Here is a 16915-nt window from a genome sequence, read left to right on the forward strand (position 1 = left end):
TCTGATTGTATGCTGGTAGGATTGGATTGGGCTAAGCCTATGATGCAATTTTTTTTTGCAGGTCTCATGTTCATGCATACGTAATGTACATTGTGATATATTTCTACTGCTTAAGACTTTTCTGATTGTCTCTTTCTCTCTCTTTCTCTTATGTTTGCGTTAGTCTGCTTCTATGGCACTCAAACGCAAATCTACTCCGTCCCGGAACCCTTTTCGTTCCGGGGCATCCACTTCTTCTAATCCTACACCTTTTTCTGTTCAGTTCTATGATGAGAAGGCCAAATCGGACTTCTTTGAGAACTTTTCCCGATGAGGCATTCATTCTGAACGCCAAGTCATCTTGTCGGACTTCTTCGACACTGACCTTCCCACTGTCATTCACAGTAGGGAATGGGAGTCACTATGTGACGTCCTGGTCACTTGTCCATCCGTACTGATCTAGGAGTTTTACTCCAACATGCATGTATTTGATTTTTCAGTACCTCTTTTCATTACTCGCGTTCAAGGTACGCGTATAATGGTCACATCGGAGATTGTCTCCGATGTGCTCCATGTCCCTAGGGTAGAGCATCTTAACTACCTGGTTGTGATCGTCTAAGGACAGTGTCTAAAGACGAGCTTATTTCTTCTTTTTGTGAGTGCCTTTTTAATTGGGGTGAGCATCTGTTCACTTACTGTACGAGCTTTGATAAAGGCCCTCGATTTCTGAACATGGTCATGACTTTTGTTTTTTATCCCTTATCTCATTATAACTCTATTACAGAGCTTCGTGCTCGATTTTTGCTTTCCCTTTTAGAGCATCTTAGTATAGATTTTCTCTCTCATTGCATTCTTTCTATCATAGACGTGTATAGGGATTCGACGACCCATGATAAGCTCATCTTCCCTTCGATTATCACGATGATTTTACATCATTTTTCTGTTCCCTTTCCCGTGTCCAACCACTTCTCTATTATGGGTGCTATAGATGCCGCTACCGTTAAATAGAGTAGGACACAATTTCGGTCGAGGCAGTTTAGGTCAGCAACTCCTCCCATTCTTTCGGCTCCATCCACATCTGCTCCCTTTTCTTCTACGAGCGGTGTGACTTTCGAGGACATCATGGCGCAGCTTTAGCACATGGATACTCGCTTCAACACTCTCAGTGATGAGTTGTGTCTAGTGAACACCCGTGTTAGTCGTATTGCACGACGCCAGGCGGTCTTGGGTGGCTTCATTTCTTCTCCTCCACCTACTTTAGAGGTTTCTAAGGATGAAGATGTTGATGATGATACTACTGCTTTCGATGATGAGGACAATCAAGATGCTAGCTCTTCCAGTGCTGACAAGATGTCTACTTAACACTCTTACCCTTTATCACTTGTGACAAAAAGAGAGAGTAATTTTGGTTATCAGAGTAGTCATAGTTAGGAGGAGAGTTAGTATGTAAGATTTTGTTAGGGGGAGTGTTGATATTGAGGGATGTAGTGAGGATTTTATGTATCTTTTTCTTTTCTCTCCTTTTTAGATACATTATTCTTATACATGGGTCTTGTGACCATTTTGACATACATTGTACTTATATTCTTTATATATTGATGTATGTTTTTCACCTACTATTATATGTGTTGTTTCTTTTCTCTCTTTATGCACATGCTTCTTATATATTGTATGCAATCTATTATTTCTGTTTCACACTAAAATGTCTTAATGAATTTTGTTTAAAGTGTTTCATAAATACAGGTTGTCAAAGTCTACTTGCTATAAATTATCTTCTTATAAAGTTTTTCAAGAGTTTGCGTTAGGATAAATTTTATTATATTCAACAAGTGAATATGAGTTGAGTGATTTATGACTTCTCTCATATCTCATTTGTTTGTTGTGGTTTTGTCATGGATTGCCAAAAGGGAAAATTGTTAGGACATACGTGTTTCACATGTTAGGAACATATATCACTATTTTGTAAAATTGGCTAATCTTTTGACAAAATGCACTTTACTTGTAATTTGGTAGATTTAGGATGTGTTTGATACTTCAAGAAACCTCATTTCAAGTTTAAGTGTTAAAATTATGCAAGTCTGTCTAAGATTCAAGTCAGAAAGTGTTGTTCATTAAATCTCGACAGCTAGCTCAATAGCTAGTATCTATCAAGGCTTAGAGAGTTGTCTAAATCTCGTGACTTGACAGCAGCTCGACAGCTAGGTATTTGTCGAGGTTTATGAAGTTTAGTTTTTCAAGACTGTTTTTCATCCAATCTGTGAATGTATGTTTAGATTTTTTTTTTTTTTTTTCACAACCCTAGACATATATAAGGATTATTTTAAGAGCCGTCAAAAGTGACACAAGTTACATAAGAGAAAATCTCACAAGTGTGAAGAACAGTGTGACCGAAGACCTAGTTTGCCCTAGTTCTTCAAGAAGCTGCTGTATTTGTACATCGTAGGGTTTTATGACCAAACAATTTCATGATCTTTATCGTCTAGATGAATTGAAGAACTTTGCAACCAACATCCTTCTCTAGTTAGTGATTAAAGACGCGTATTAGGATCTGCGCAATTGTTAGTCACGTAGTGGGAGCCGTGCATCAAAATGAGAGATTGTTATTATAGAACAAGTCCAATTGGGTATTAGGGTAAAGATTCAATTGTAAGTTGGTATAAGGTACTAGGATTCCTTTACTTGTAACCGCTTGTTATGATAATAGTGAATTCTCGAGAGTAGTGACCTTAAAATCACCCAGTGGAGTTTTTGCCGTGTAGGTTTTTTCCATTCGTAAACAAATCACCGTGTTAATTTATTTTCCGCTGCATTTAGTTTAATTGGTGATTTGTTTGTGCTGCCACGTACAATTGCATGTTAATTTAATTAATTAGTAAACTTGGCTAATTAATCAATTAATTCATCACAAGAGGTCAATACGTTTTTGGCTTATCAACGTGTTTATTCCTTTCATTATTTATTTAATTGTGTTCATGGTATGTTTATTACATGCTTTTCCTTTTAAGAAAATTCCACATGATTAGTTTGGATTTTATAGTGTTAATTGATTATCATGCATAGATCTTGGGTTAAATTTCTCTTAAGATTTTAGATCTGCAAGAAAAATATATCACAAAAATTTCATTCTTTTCTAATTTTAAAAGCTAGATTTGTATATTTCAAAACAAAAACCAGATCTGTATTTTTCAAAAAAGTCTTATCTGTATTTTTCAAAATAAAAACTAGATCTGTATTTTTCATAAATATCTTATATGTATTTTTCAAAACAAAAACCAAATCTGTATTTTTCAAAACAAAACTAGAACTTTATTTTTCATAAAAAATTTACATTTTCATAAAAAAATTTGTTTTCTCTTATATTTATAAAAATAAAACATTATCTGAATTTTTATTAAAAATTCATTCTTTCCACCATGGAAACTTAGATCTACACTTTTAATCAAGCAATCTCATCAAACCTTTTTCATACAAAATAAGATTGCAGATTTAAGATTCTTAAATAGTATTTTAGCCCTAGATCTAGAATTTGACATGGCATTTGTCGCATCTTATTCACATTTTGCATATGGATACTTAATGATCAATTAGTGTCTAGAAGACTGGACTTTGTCTGGGCAGAATGGGTGTCTAACATCTTCCCATTTTGTAACCTAGCCCTCGAACCATAGATTTTAGTTTGTAGAATAGTGCTTTATCTTTTCTTTTGATATATTGCAACTAGGAAACAAAGCTTTGTAATTTTTTATTATTAGATTGTAAGCTAGAAAATAAAGCTATATATAGTTCTTTTCATCAAATTATATTCATTCAAATTAATGAAAATTTGTATTATTCAAATATTTTGTACTCTTTTGTATAGTTTCTTATTTTTCTTATAAAATAAGTGGTGATTTCATATAATCCCAAAAGAAGGGCGCCAATGTAGACATTCAATTTTGCACCCATAATTTAATCAAGGAAGATGACTAGAATGACCATTCATGTACCCAAAATTTATGATTGCATTACATGTATTAATTTATTCATTGCATATCATAAAAATGATCTTGAGATTCTAACGGTCGCGATGGTATGCCCAGTTTCCAAATTGAACCATTGGATTGAAAGATATCACATGATCAAGTTTGCATGGTCAGCATGCATTGTGTCTAGGTAGAGTCAACCACGCATGATTAATTTAAATTAATTTTGATTGGTTAAACAATTAAAATTAATTAAATAATTTTGTGATTGGTTGATAGTTAGTGTCAAAAATAGGATTGCTTGCATGGGAATAAAGGGATAATTGGATAACGATAAAATTGTGGATAATCTAAACTTTATCAAGATCTATTTTAGAGTATTTATCTATAAGATAATTGTTGATGAAAATACCTGAATTATCTAGAAAATAGTTTAAATTTTAGAATACAGATTAAAAGCGCGTCTAAGTGCAAGTCCTAGCTCAAAAAACCTAAAAAAAAGGAGTCCAAAACGCACCTAAACTCGAAAGCAAGATTGGCACCCAAAAGTGCGATTCGGCACTTTTGGAGTGCCGAACGACACTTTCAAAGTGCCGAATGGCACACATTTGGGTTTTGGCCCGACGACATTCGGGTGATGTTAAAACACAACCTTTTCGATTTTTTAGCAATAAGGACGCGTCCCTGTTCCTATTCTGATCATCTAAGCTATTTTTTCGAGTCTCCCAGCCTCTATAAATAGAGATTGGATCTCAAAATTTAGCACACTTTTTTACGCTCTCCGATTTCCTCTCTTTCTGACTCCCCTTTCTAATATTCTCTCTTTTACGTTAAAGAGGTTTTGGAGGCTTTAGTCTTAAACTTTTTTTTTTTTTTTGGTAAGCAAGGATTTTTAGTTTTCAAAGACAATTGCATAAATTTCTTTGAACCCTAAAATATTCTCTTAAGAAAAATAGTACATCCATGCAAGAGGTAGCTTTTCTTTACTTCTTCTTCTTCTATCTCTTTTAAATTTATGATGCATGAACAAATATGTGTTTAGTTTTGATTTTGCAATGCTCATCTCATATGTTGTCGATATTTTCTTTATCAGAATGTGTTTATGATGTTTTTGTTTATGATGATTTTGCAATTGCAATGCTCATCTCATATGTTGCATCTTCATTAGATGCAAATCTGAATTTTTCTCAATCAAAAAACTGATTTGCATTTTCATTAGATGCAGATTTAATTTTTCTTAATAAAAAAAACTGATTTGCATCTTCATTAGATGCAGATCTGAATTTTTGTCCAAAAAAAAAAAAACTAATTTGCATCTTCACTAGATGTAGATCAGAATTAAAGAAAAAAGAAAACTGATTTGCATCTTCATTAGATGCAAATTTGAATTTTTCAAAATCAAAAACTAATTTGCTTCTTCATTGAATGCAAATTTGAATTTTTAAAAAATAAAGACAGATTTGTATCTTCCTTGAATACAAATCTGAATTTTTTTAAACCCAAAAAAATGATCTATATCTTCTTTAGATATAGATCTAATTTTTTTTTTTTTTTTAACAATGCAGATTTTGAAATAAAAAATGTCGCGAGTAGTTTTGTTTGTTGCATGCAGTGTAGGTTTATTTCATGAATATAGTCATCTTCTAAAAAATCTTTTTCTTATTTTTTTTCGTAAAAGAAAAATAGATCTGATTTTTCCTATATACAAATCTAAATTTTTTGTTATAAAATGGATATGATTCTTTTTATTACAAACCGAAAACCAATTTTTCTAGTTCTCAAAAACAGATCTGATATTTTTTTAAAACCAAAAGACTTTGTTTTATTTAATAAACACAGATCTGACTTTTCTTCACCAATTTTTTTTTTTTTTTTTTTTTACATATACAAAAACAGATCTAATTTTTCTAAACCAAATCAATTTTTTTAATTTTTTTTATATCACAACATAGATCTGAATTTTTTAACAAAGAAGAGGATGCATTCATAAATAGACGTATGTGATTTAGTTTTTCATGTGTACAACATATCATTCATAGCATGCATAAAGGGGTACATTGGTCATGACAGTCTAGAAGACCAGACTCTGTCTCGGCGGAATGTGTGGCAACACCTTCCCATTCTGTAACCTAGCCTTCGAATTTAGTGTCTTTGGATAGGTAGACATAGGCTTTATCTTTACTTTTATTTTGGGTAGATTGTAATTAGGATAAAAAAACTATGCATCTTTGGTAGTTTATAACTAGGACTCAAAGCCGTGTAATACTTAATTTTATCAAATATGTATTCTTTTTTATTCAATCAACGAGAATGGAACAATTCAATCATGTAGATTTGTATTTAATTTTTTCTTATTTTTTTGTATAAAAAATAAGTGACGACTCCACACTACTTACTTAAAAAGAGAGGTGCCTAAAAAAATACCCAAATTTTTTGAGAGCACCCTAATTTTCCCGATCTCTCACAACCGATGCCAATCTCTTTTGATTGAGAGCACCCAAAAATCCTGGTCTCTCACAGTGGTGTTTGGGTTGTGGTCCGGTGTGGGTTTTGGTAAATTTTGGTTGGTTTTTTTTTTTTTTTGTGATTTTGATTATTATTTTTGGTGTGATTTTGGTTGGTTTTTGAGATTGTTTTGACAATTTGGTTGTGTAGTTAGTTGGATTTTGGTGGATTTGTGTTGTGGTCACAATGGCTAGTGATTATGGGTGGATTTGGGTTTTGGTTATGGTGGATTTGTGTTTAAGGGTTGTGGGTTCAAAAGTATGGAGAAGAGGATAAAGTGAAATAAATTTTGAATGGGGATGGTTTATATTATTTTAATGTAATGGAATTATAAAATAAAATATCTGATATAGAGAGTGTGTTGTAAAGTAATATGGTAAAATAGATAAAGTAAGTTTTGACATAATGAAAGGACATATGAGATAGCACTACTAATAACAGTGCTCTTATACTTTATTAGGAGAAGCAAAATTCAAGTCCACATCCTAGTAATTATCAAAATGTAAAAAATGAGCTCCAATAAAGTAAGAGTTCTCGGGTTCAAAGCCTCATTTGCATTGAAAAAAAAAAAAAGTTGCCTAATCAAAAAAAAAAAATTGATATCATGCACCAATGATAAGAGCATTTATTATAAAATTGATGTGATTGGTTAAAATTTGAATAGTGTCTAAAAAAGAAAAGAAAAAAGAAAATAAAAGGTACTCTCCATCCATCAAACATCCCGGCACCATTGTGGATCTCGTAATCCAATTGCCAAACACGGGGGAATAGTAAAAGCTGCTGCTGCTGCAACAAGCTATTCCAATCCCCATCCGATTTAGATTTGAGAAAGAGAGAGATCCGTCATCCATGGTGGGCTTGTCACTCAAGTGCGGTGACTGTGGAGCCTTGCTGAGGTCTGTAGAGGAAGCCCAGCAACACGCAGAGCTGACTTCCCACTCCAACTTCTCCGAGTCCACCGAGGCCGTCCTTAACCTTGTCTGCACCACTTGTGCCAAACCATGCCGATCCAAAACGGTTCGTATTTTATTAATTGGATCTGTACTTTCTAGTAAAGTGCTTTTTTTCTAGGTTTTTGTTGTAGGGAAATATAATGTTTTAGATTTCCTAGTCTTAATCGTTTGTTTTTGCTGATGATTCGTAGTTAATTATGTTTCTACAATACAAAATTGTTTTGTTTTTGTTTAGGAAACTGATTTGCATACCAAAAGAACTGGGCATACTGAGTTTGTTGACAAGACTGCTGAGGCCGTGAAACCAATAAGTTTGGAGGTTCCAAAGTCTGTTGCCGACTGTGCCAATGCCAGTACTAGCCACCCTGAAGGTACTATTTCATTTAGTTGGTTTTTTGCTTTCTGGGTTTGATTTGAATTTGCTGCTGATGTATTTGGAAGTATGTTACAATTGGATATATGCTCATTTCTTTAGCTAGCTAGCTAGAGTATAAGTTGTTTGGATGGCCACGCCTTGAAAATCACAATCATGATTGCTGCTTTTTGTCATCATTCCTAGATATCTTATTCGACGGCAATATACTTTGCCAGTTGAGCTAACTGAAACCGCAAATGAATAAATAAGTAAATACACATAATTTTACTAATTAATGGGATTTACATTCCCATCATTTATAAATTTCCTTGTTTGGTTTTATTATTTTTAGAAAATTTAAAAGATGGCAATTGTAAATTTTTGAAGTTTGGAAATAATCAGAAAATAATAGAACAACAAAGGCCACCTTTGATCCTATTGCAAAAATATCTCATCACAAGAACGATATCAAGATAAATAAATACAATACAGCTCACCAAATATCATAACAAAAATGAAACATATATCCTTTCAATGGCAATCAAATACTTTCATTCCCTGAGTTAATTTCACAATAGAACAAACAGAGCAAAACACTATTTTTAGGTTTTGGGTATAACTAGATTTATAAGAAAAAATGCGATCCCAAATGTAGCCAGGGTTTTAGCTTTTTATTTATTCATATTTTGAACAAGGGTTTTTGCTTTTCAGCTGCAAGAAATGCAATATATACTTACAAAACAGAACACAAGGGATCAAACTTTAAGAAGTGGTCTCCGTAATCGTTTATAAATATAACTCACTGGGTCTTGAATTCGTTGGTGTGATGAGAATCTTGCATTACTGTAAATGGAGAAATTCCATCTATTTAGATATGGATTTAAGGCGGAATTTATTTATTTTTTTTGGGGTGGGGGGGGGGGGTGATTTGAAGCCAGAATTTTGCCCACCCCAAATTCCAGCTTAAAATCCCACATGGAAATTCGAAAATTCTTCCTTAGATATTCTACCCAAACAAAGGATTTAATAAATGCCATCTCTAAATTCCGGCTCTAAATGCTCTACCTAAACACATGGGATATTGGTTGCATAATATATTCCTTTCTTTACCCAATTGGTTATGTTGTAATTAATATGAGCATTTTTCTTTTTCATCAGAATTTTTTATTGGCAAGGCTGTCAATGCTTTTGGTGGTTTGGGTTAGGACCAAACAATTGGGATTCTGGAAAAATAAAAGGAAAATGAATAGTTATAGTTATTTCCTAAGTGTGTTTAATCCATATAATTGTGAAAAGTAACGAATTGATGTTGGCTTCTTGGAACCAGTCAATTATTGTTGGTTACCCATAATTTCTTAATTCAATGATTACCTAATTTATTTTATGTTATTCTTCTAGAAATGGTTGTGCCTGAAGTTGACAAAAAACTGCTTGAGGAACTTGAAGCAATGGGCTTCCCAACAGCGCGAGCAACCCGTGCACTTCATTATAGTGGTTAGTTTATTGTGAAATCCTTAAAAATACTACCAGTAATATCTTTTTTCTCTGATTTTATTTTTTGCAATAACTTCTCATTGATTAAATGTTGTGGCTACTATGTACGTATATTTTATTGGGCTCATGGGAAATGTTTTAGGCTGGGAATGTAAAGGATACTGATGAAATATTGATTATCATGTCAGATCGGTTGAATTGTCTTCTCTCATAGGGAATTAAGTTAAAATTTAGTTTGAATTTGTGGTTGGAATCCTTGGAGGCTTTTAAGATTGAACGCGTTTTGTTAAAGGATTAAAGTGTGGTAATATGGAATGCTTCATGACTTATAATTTTTTTTTTATAGGTAATAGAACTTTTATTGAAAAAATGATCAGGTTCATGATGATGAACACTCTGGACGTGAAGAAAATACATGAAGCTCAAGAACTAAAGCTAACAACTAACAAATTGTAGAAAGCAGGGATTGAAATACATTATGCAAGGCCCCAATTACGAGCCCATCGACACCTAAATTATAAGTCAGCTTCATGACTTATAATTTAGGTGTCAACTTTCCTTAGAGGTTCTGTTTCACCTAGCCTAGAAATCAATCCTCTTGGGAAATGGTTAAGGAGATGCAATGGAAATATTATCAATAAATGCTAGACCCATCAGCGTATGATGCAATGATACTTGATGGGTTTGTGTTATGCTACCTGTAGGCATTTTATAAGATTGATGGGTTTGTCTGCCTTTTGATTTGGGAATTTTGTACAGTATTCATTTTCATTTCACTGGTTATTTTAATCGTTTTAGTTTTCTCTTCTTCAGGCAATGCTAGTCTTGAGGCTACTATTAATTGGATAGTAGAACATGAGAATGACTGCGATATTGATCAAATGCCCTTGGTATGATATCTGTTATCTTTTTATTTTCATTTTTATTTTTTTAACTACTAGTTTCTTAATGTCTATCCTTCTTTTTATTTATTTATCTGTTTATTTTCATTGCTTTTAGAGACTAAAGCATTACTTCACTTTTTAATTGAAAAATGGGTAACTGAAGGATTGCTTTATGATGATTTAAGTATCTTACTAGCTTATGTGTGCTCAGATACCTGTTAATACAAAAGTTGAGGCTCCAAAACCTTCTCTTACGCCGGAAGAACTCAAAGCTAAACAACAGGAGCTAAGGTAGAGAGTAATTAATTAATTGTTGACATATCTTTATCTAGTATCATGTTTCACAATAGTTTTGATGTTGGCAACATGTATGTATGTATGTATAGTATTTCTAACTATTTGCAACACTTTTGACAACATTTTCCTTTAGGGAGCTATAATGCACACTTCAGTAACTTTAAAGGCTAACTAATTATTTAAATTATCATTAGTCACAATGCATATTACTTTTTCTTTTTCAATAAACCTCAAGGGAAAAGGCTCGCAAGAAGAAAGAAGAGGAGGAGAAGAGAATGGAAAGAGAGAGGGAAAAGGTATTTCTAAATGTTCTTTGTTGCTTCTCTCTAATCTTCTTCTTAGTTGCAATCCTGGCCTAGCTATATCTTGATAATGCGTGTGTATGTGAGTATATGTTTTTTTGATCGTCTGCAATATATCTTCTTGAAGAACCTACAATCTTTAGTTGCCATGGTGATTTTAATCAGTGGATTCATATTTGCAATTGTCTGTTACAATTTATTCTAAATTGGTTGTGTAGTAATTACAAAAAAAAAAAGAGAATACTCTCAAGTGGCAATTAAGAATGTGAGCATTATATTGATAAAATTAATATGTAAACATAATCTGTAATTTTAGATCATTTTGGTAATATCTTAGTCTATCCAGTGTGCTTTTATACTATTAAGGTAATTGCCATTTTATCTGCAAACTTAATGCTAATGGCTATTTTGATTGATTTAAAGTTTTATGCTCTATTTGTTTTCGCATAAAACATTTTTGCTTGTAATTTTTGTTTTCAATAGAAAATGATTTGGTATCTTTTGTTTGGTTTGCAAATAAATCTCTAGTGTTTGGTTGCACTGAAAATTCCTGTCATAAGCGAAGGAATTTTTTTTTTTGGGGGGGGGGGGGGGAAGAGGGGGAGATCCCTTCATTTTTATTTATTTATAAAAAAAAAGATGGTTTATTATAATTTTTTTTTTTTTTTTTTTAAGACCATAGGATTTTTATACTGTCATGTCTCTTATTTGGCAAAAAAGTGGAGGATTTAAATGGGAGTGGATCCTTTCCCAAAAGAGGGGAGGTGGTGGTGATGTGGATGAAAGGGGACAGAGGTGTTGTTGGTGTGGGAGTGGGGGAGAAGTAGGTGACAGTGGTGGTGGTGTGGAGGGTTTCATTGTTCTTTTTTTGGGGGGGGGGGGGGGGGAGGTAATGGTGGCAGTGGTGAAGAGTGATGCAGCACAAGATTGACATAGGGATTTGTAGGGAAAAAAAAACACGATTAAGCAAGTAATCAACAGTAGGGGTTGTTTGGAGTCAACACTAAGGTTGTGCTTGTTTTGCCTAAATATTTTCCCAGTTGCAGGTGTTTGGTGTGACTAAAAATGCTACACAACCTGAAAATGATTCCAGTTTGACTGTAAATATGGGGCATTTTCAGTCCAAATATTTTATGCCAGCCTAAAGCCCAACCTCCACCCCATACCCACTGTCAGCAGCCCAACCAACCACTATTGATCTCCGATCTTGTCAGACTCTAATCTTGCAATCTCTGATTTCATCAATCTCTCTCTCTCTCTCTCTCTCTCTCTTATTAACAAAGTTTATTTTATTCTTAATTTTTTTGGGTTGGAGTATGTTTATCATATATCTGTTTGGGAGTTGAGAAAATGTGGAGAGTAGTAGGAAGTATGGTTTTCATTACATTTTATGTAACCAAACACTTGAAAATATTTTCTTTTCCGGAAAATATTTTCAAGTGAAACAAAATCAGCCTAAGTGGTAGAAAAATGATAAAATGTAGGAGTTAGCACTAAAGAGTGTTTTTGCAAGGACGGGGGGGGGGGGGTGGGGAAGGTGATGGGGTGGGTTTAATGAAACTTTATTTGGATATTTTTTAAACAGGGAGGGGGAATGGTTTAAGGGGATTTGGAATGGAATCTTACCCCTCCAAACCCTCTCATTTTTAATTTCCCCAAATTGGGGGAGTTTGGAGGAACAGGGTGGAGTTTTACTTGTATTAAAAAAAATTTAAATTGTCAAATTTGTTCTTATGATATCAATTTATATCTTTATCTTTATAATTAGCAAAAGAGGGTCATAATTGTCAACTTATATGATCCTTCCCTCCCCTCTTCTCCCCCTACTTAATTTTTAGAACTTCCAAACAAAGGGGAGGGATATTTATTCCCCTTCCCCTGCTTATTTTTTTAAATATCCAAACACAGAGAAGGGGTAACCATTCCTGATGCAGGTTGTGAAAAGCCATTCTCAGTTTTATATTTTATTTGATCTTGTGTTGGGCAATTTTGTAATTTCCTAAATTGTAGACATGGGCTGTACTAATGGTCCATTAGGTCTTATTTTGGGTTTTTATTTTAGTTATTTAGTTGGGCTTAGTAGTAAAAGCCTAAGGAATCAAAGTCCAAGTCTTATTAGAGTTTTAAGAAATCTTAGTTCAACTAGGAATAGGTATTAGACTTCTATTTAAAGAGTTGTATTCCTTTCTATTGGAGGCTAGTAATATATTTTCAGAATTTAAGAGTTATGAAGCTTTCTTTTATGGTTTGTGGGATGCAGCCTTCTCCGAGGTGTAATGCCAAGGATAGGTGTGATGCTTAGGAAGTCTAAGTGTGATGCCTAGAAAGTTATCTTTTCTTTAATTTTACTGTTTACAGGTATTCACAGCACTGGAACAGCGGCCCAAATCCTGATTTTTCTCCTTTGTTTCATCCCAAACCCTACTAATCCTTGTCCCCATTGGAAACCCTATAATCCTTATTATAATCTAGCCTTTTCCCCACCAATAATTTTATAAATCAAGCAAAATCCTTTAAATAGAGTTCCCAAGTTACATCAAGAAAATAAAGGAATTAACTTTATAACCGATTAAGAAAAGGAAAAAACTCTTAGCTAGTTACATTAAATATGAAAAAAGAAGTAAATAACATTAAATTAAAATTTGTTTAAGTAATGTGTTTAAGTTTTCCATTAAATTAAAATTTTATCAAGCGGTTAGTGTGGCTGAGGTTATGAAGTTTGATAACAGAATCCTGTTTTGGGATGTAAGTTTCTTTAGGGGTGTACATGCTCGGGAACTTGAGGCACTAGATAGTTTCATGGATACCATATATGGTGCGTCGGTTAGAGGGCTTGGTGAGGATAAGATGTGCTGGAAATCTATTAGAGAGAAGGGCTTCACGGTTAGGGATTATTACAATCTCTTAATGGGCTCTAATGACTATTGTTTTCCTTGGAAAAGCATTTGGAAGCAGAAGATCCTTTCTCGAGTAGCTTTCTTTGTTTGGACTGTTGTTTTAGGGAAATGCTTAACGATTGACAATTTACAAAAAAGGAAGGTTTGGATATTAGACTGGTGCTACATGTGCAAGTGTAATGGGGAATCGGTTGATCATCTTTTTCTTCATTGTCCGGTTGCAATGGATATGTGGGCTATGGTGTTCGGGTTGTTTGGAGTGAGCTGGGTTATGCCGCAATCTGTAGTGGGGCTTCGAAATGGGTCTATATGGCTTATGGTTCCCCATTGCTTATTGTGGTGCCTTTGGAGGGAGAGAAATAGTCGGTGCTTTGAAGATAAGGAGAGATCCACATCAGACTTGAAGCTCTTTTTCTTTAGCACTTTAATGGATTGGTTGGCTGCATTGCGGAACCAATCCTTTTCATCCTTTCTTGATTTCTTAGATTCTTGTAATTTTTGTTCTTGATTGTTTGATCCCTTGTACACTCCCTGTGTACTAGGGTGTTCCATTTTTTTGAGATCAATAAAATTTTTACTTATAAAAAAAAAACATTAAATTTACAAATCAAATACGATCTAATAAGTCAATTAGACCAATCTAGCAACAGGCCTTCATCGTCCATCCATTCATTGGGTGGACGTCTTCCTACAGTCACTTGGTGGACATCTTCTTGTGTCAGCATCCATTAACACATATGATTGGGGGGGCTATATTTGATGTTTGCACCAACTCCCTCAATGTAGGGAAAACTTGACCCCTTGAGTGTGGCTCTTAGTGGCTTTTATAATACTCTAGCAAGTTTGAGTCAAGTTGTGCTCATCTCGAGTGATTCATGTGTAGTCTTAATATGGTACTTCCCTACAAAAATGGGTACTTGTTCACGGCCTACAATCTTTGAATCCCATAGACTTCAATGAGAGACTTCTTAGTGTGGGAGATTCATGTTGGTGGTCTTTCAAGACATTTTGGGCATTGGAAGACGATTGAGAAAGTCAAGTGCCAATTTTATTGGCCAAGCCTAAAGAGACTTTCTCTGGTGGTCTTTCAAGACATTTTGGGCATTGGAAGACCATTGAGAAAGTTGAGTGCCAATTTTATTGGCCAAGCCTAAAGAGACTAAGAGAAAGGTTCATAAGATAATTGGCCAATGTTGTACATGTTAGTTGGCCAAGCATCACAAGAATAACCCTAGCCTCTACACCCTATTACCCATGTCATATTGCCCCTGTTAGACATAAGCATGGATTTTGTGCTTGGACTCCCATGTATAGTTAAGCACGGTTCCATTTTAGTGGTAGCAGATAGATTCTCTTAGATACCCCACTGCATCCTGTGCTAAAACCTACGCATCCAAAGTTGTGAAGTTTTATTTTATTGTTAGTTTTTTTTTATGAGATTGTTAAGTTATATGATGTTCCCAAACCATGGTGTCTGATAGGAATGTTAGTGATGGAGGACCATGGCAGCAACCATTGAAGACATATAAAGGTGTCCTAAGACTTCTAATTAGTTTCAAGTGTTAGGGGTATTTTAGTAATTTTATGTTTTCTGGAATGGGCTGTGTTATTAGTCCATTGGGTTTTATTTTAGTTTAGTTATTTAATTTGGGTTTAGTATTAAAGCCCAAGGAGTCCAAGTCCAAGTCTTATTAGGTTTTTAAGAAATCCTAGTTCTATTAGGATTAGGTTTAGTCTTCTATTTAAAAGAGTTGTGGTATTTTCTATTGAGGTAGAGATTAATAATATTTTCAGATTTTAGAGCTATAAGCGTGTTACGGTTTGCAGACTACTCCTAGGTGTGATGCTTAAGAAGTCTAGGTGTGATTCCAATTTATCTATTTTCTTTTATTTGCTGTTCACGGTTACTATTCACAGCACCGTTCACAGCAACCCAAATCTTGATTTTCACCTTTGTTTCATTCCTAAAGCCTTATTAAACCTTGTTTCCCTTGTCCTACGTCAGTTAGGTTCATGAACTAATTATGGAAAATCATGTCGTACATGGTAGACACAAAATTAAAGTTCTCAATGTCATATCATTCCCAAACATATGGTTGGATTGAAGTTTTTCAAAAGGAATCTTAGAAATCTCCTGAGATGTCATGTGGGTGAAAACAATAAAAAATAGGATTTAATTCTCCCTGCAGCCAAATTTGCATACAATAGTTCTGTCCATAGGATCATGAGTCCATTTGAAGTCGTTCATGGCTACGAGCCTAGGAAGTTACTTATACAAAAAAGATTTTTTTTTTTAAATGGCTACAAGCCTAGGAAGTCTTATGACTCTTATCTCTCTCAATGCCCCTACATGTTTAGAGTCTCTTGAATCCACAAAAGCATTTGCATGTCAAGTTCATGAATTAATCATGAGTTCCTTAAAAAAATTCAAGCAAGTTTCTTTATAAAATTTGGAATGATTCACATGGATGCTATATGGAATTTAAAGTAGGGGTTATGTCATGATTCAAATTAGGCTCGAGCAGTTTTTCTCTTGAATCCTTATAAAATTGCAAGACCATAGTATTGGATCATTCAAAGTGTTTAAAGGGTTGAACCAAATTTTTATGTCATTGATGATTGACCTTGCCTCTAACTATAAAATTAACTTCACTTTTAATATCGAGGATCTAATTGCTTATAAAGGTCCAACAGTCATCCCAACTGACCATTTTGGTGATGGCAACAAGGCATAACTTGCAAAGGAACCTGAGAAGATTGGCGGCTGATTGCTTGACTTTGACGTGGCGGTCTGCACAATTGCTCTTGGTGGTCGCAGTTGGTGATCTGTTGTGGGGAGTCTGGGGACAGATCTGGTGATTTGATGTGAGATTCGCTCGTTGGCGAAGTGGGTTTGGGATTTTTTGTGGTTTATGATTTTTTTTTTTTTTGGCAGTGATGGCAAAAGAATTCTTTGGTTGAATGGGAACGTAATGCAGGATAATAATCATAATAAAAGGAATCTCAGGTAAATATGATGAAGGTTTCATTATATTCATGGGTATAGACACATGGGGGGGGGGGGGGGTGGACTTCTAAGTTTGGTAGGGGAGTTCAAAAAGTTTGGACTTCTAAGTTTGGTAGGGGACTTCTAAGTGTACTAAAGGGGATTTTGACATTTGGTTGTTTTATAACAAGCTGCGAGATACTCCCTCAATTGATTTTCCTTAGAAAGAGATTTGGAAAGTTAAGGCCCCTCAGCGTGTTTTCTTTTTTGTTCGGTCTGCAGCTTGGAATAAGTCCTCACG

General features: G+C 34.3%; 1 protein-coding gene across 1 annotated transcript in view; it reads left to right on the forward strand.

Moving 5' to 3' along the window:
* Window positions 1-7117: 7117 nt before the first annotated feature.
* Window positions 7118-16915, forward strand: part of LOC112039097 (uncharacterized) — a 35521-nt gene continuing 25723 nt past the window's right edge. The window contains exons 1-6 of the mRNA XM_065763499.1: window positions 7118-7463; window positions 7635-7770; window positions 9153-9248; window positions 10062-10138; window positions 10344-10423; window positions 10665-10782. Coding sequence (XP_065619571.1) covers window positions 7296-7463; window positions 7635-7770; window positions 9153-9248; window positions 10062-10138; window positions 10344-10423; window positions 10665-10782 — 675 coding nt within the window. The 5' untranslated portion in view covers window positions 7118-7295. The remainder of the gene's footprint in view (window positions 7464-7634; window positions 7771-9152; window positions 9249-10061; window positions 10139-10343; window positions 10424-10664; window positions 10783-16915) is intronic.

The sequence above is a fragment of the Quercus suber genome, unplaced genomic scaffold (assembly GCF_002906115.3).
Source record: "Quercus suber isolate HL8 unplaced genomic scaffold, Cork oak 2.0 scaffold_510, whole genome shotgun sequence".
In the NCBI taxonomy this organism is placed as follows: Eukaryota; Viridiplantae; Streptophyta; class Magnoliopsida; order Fagales; family Fagaceae; genus Quercus; species Quercus suber.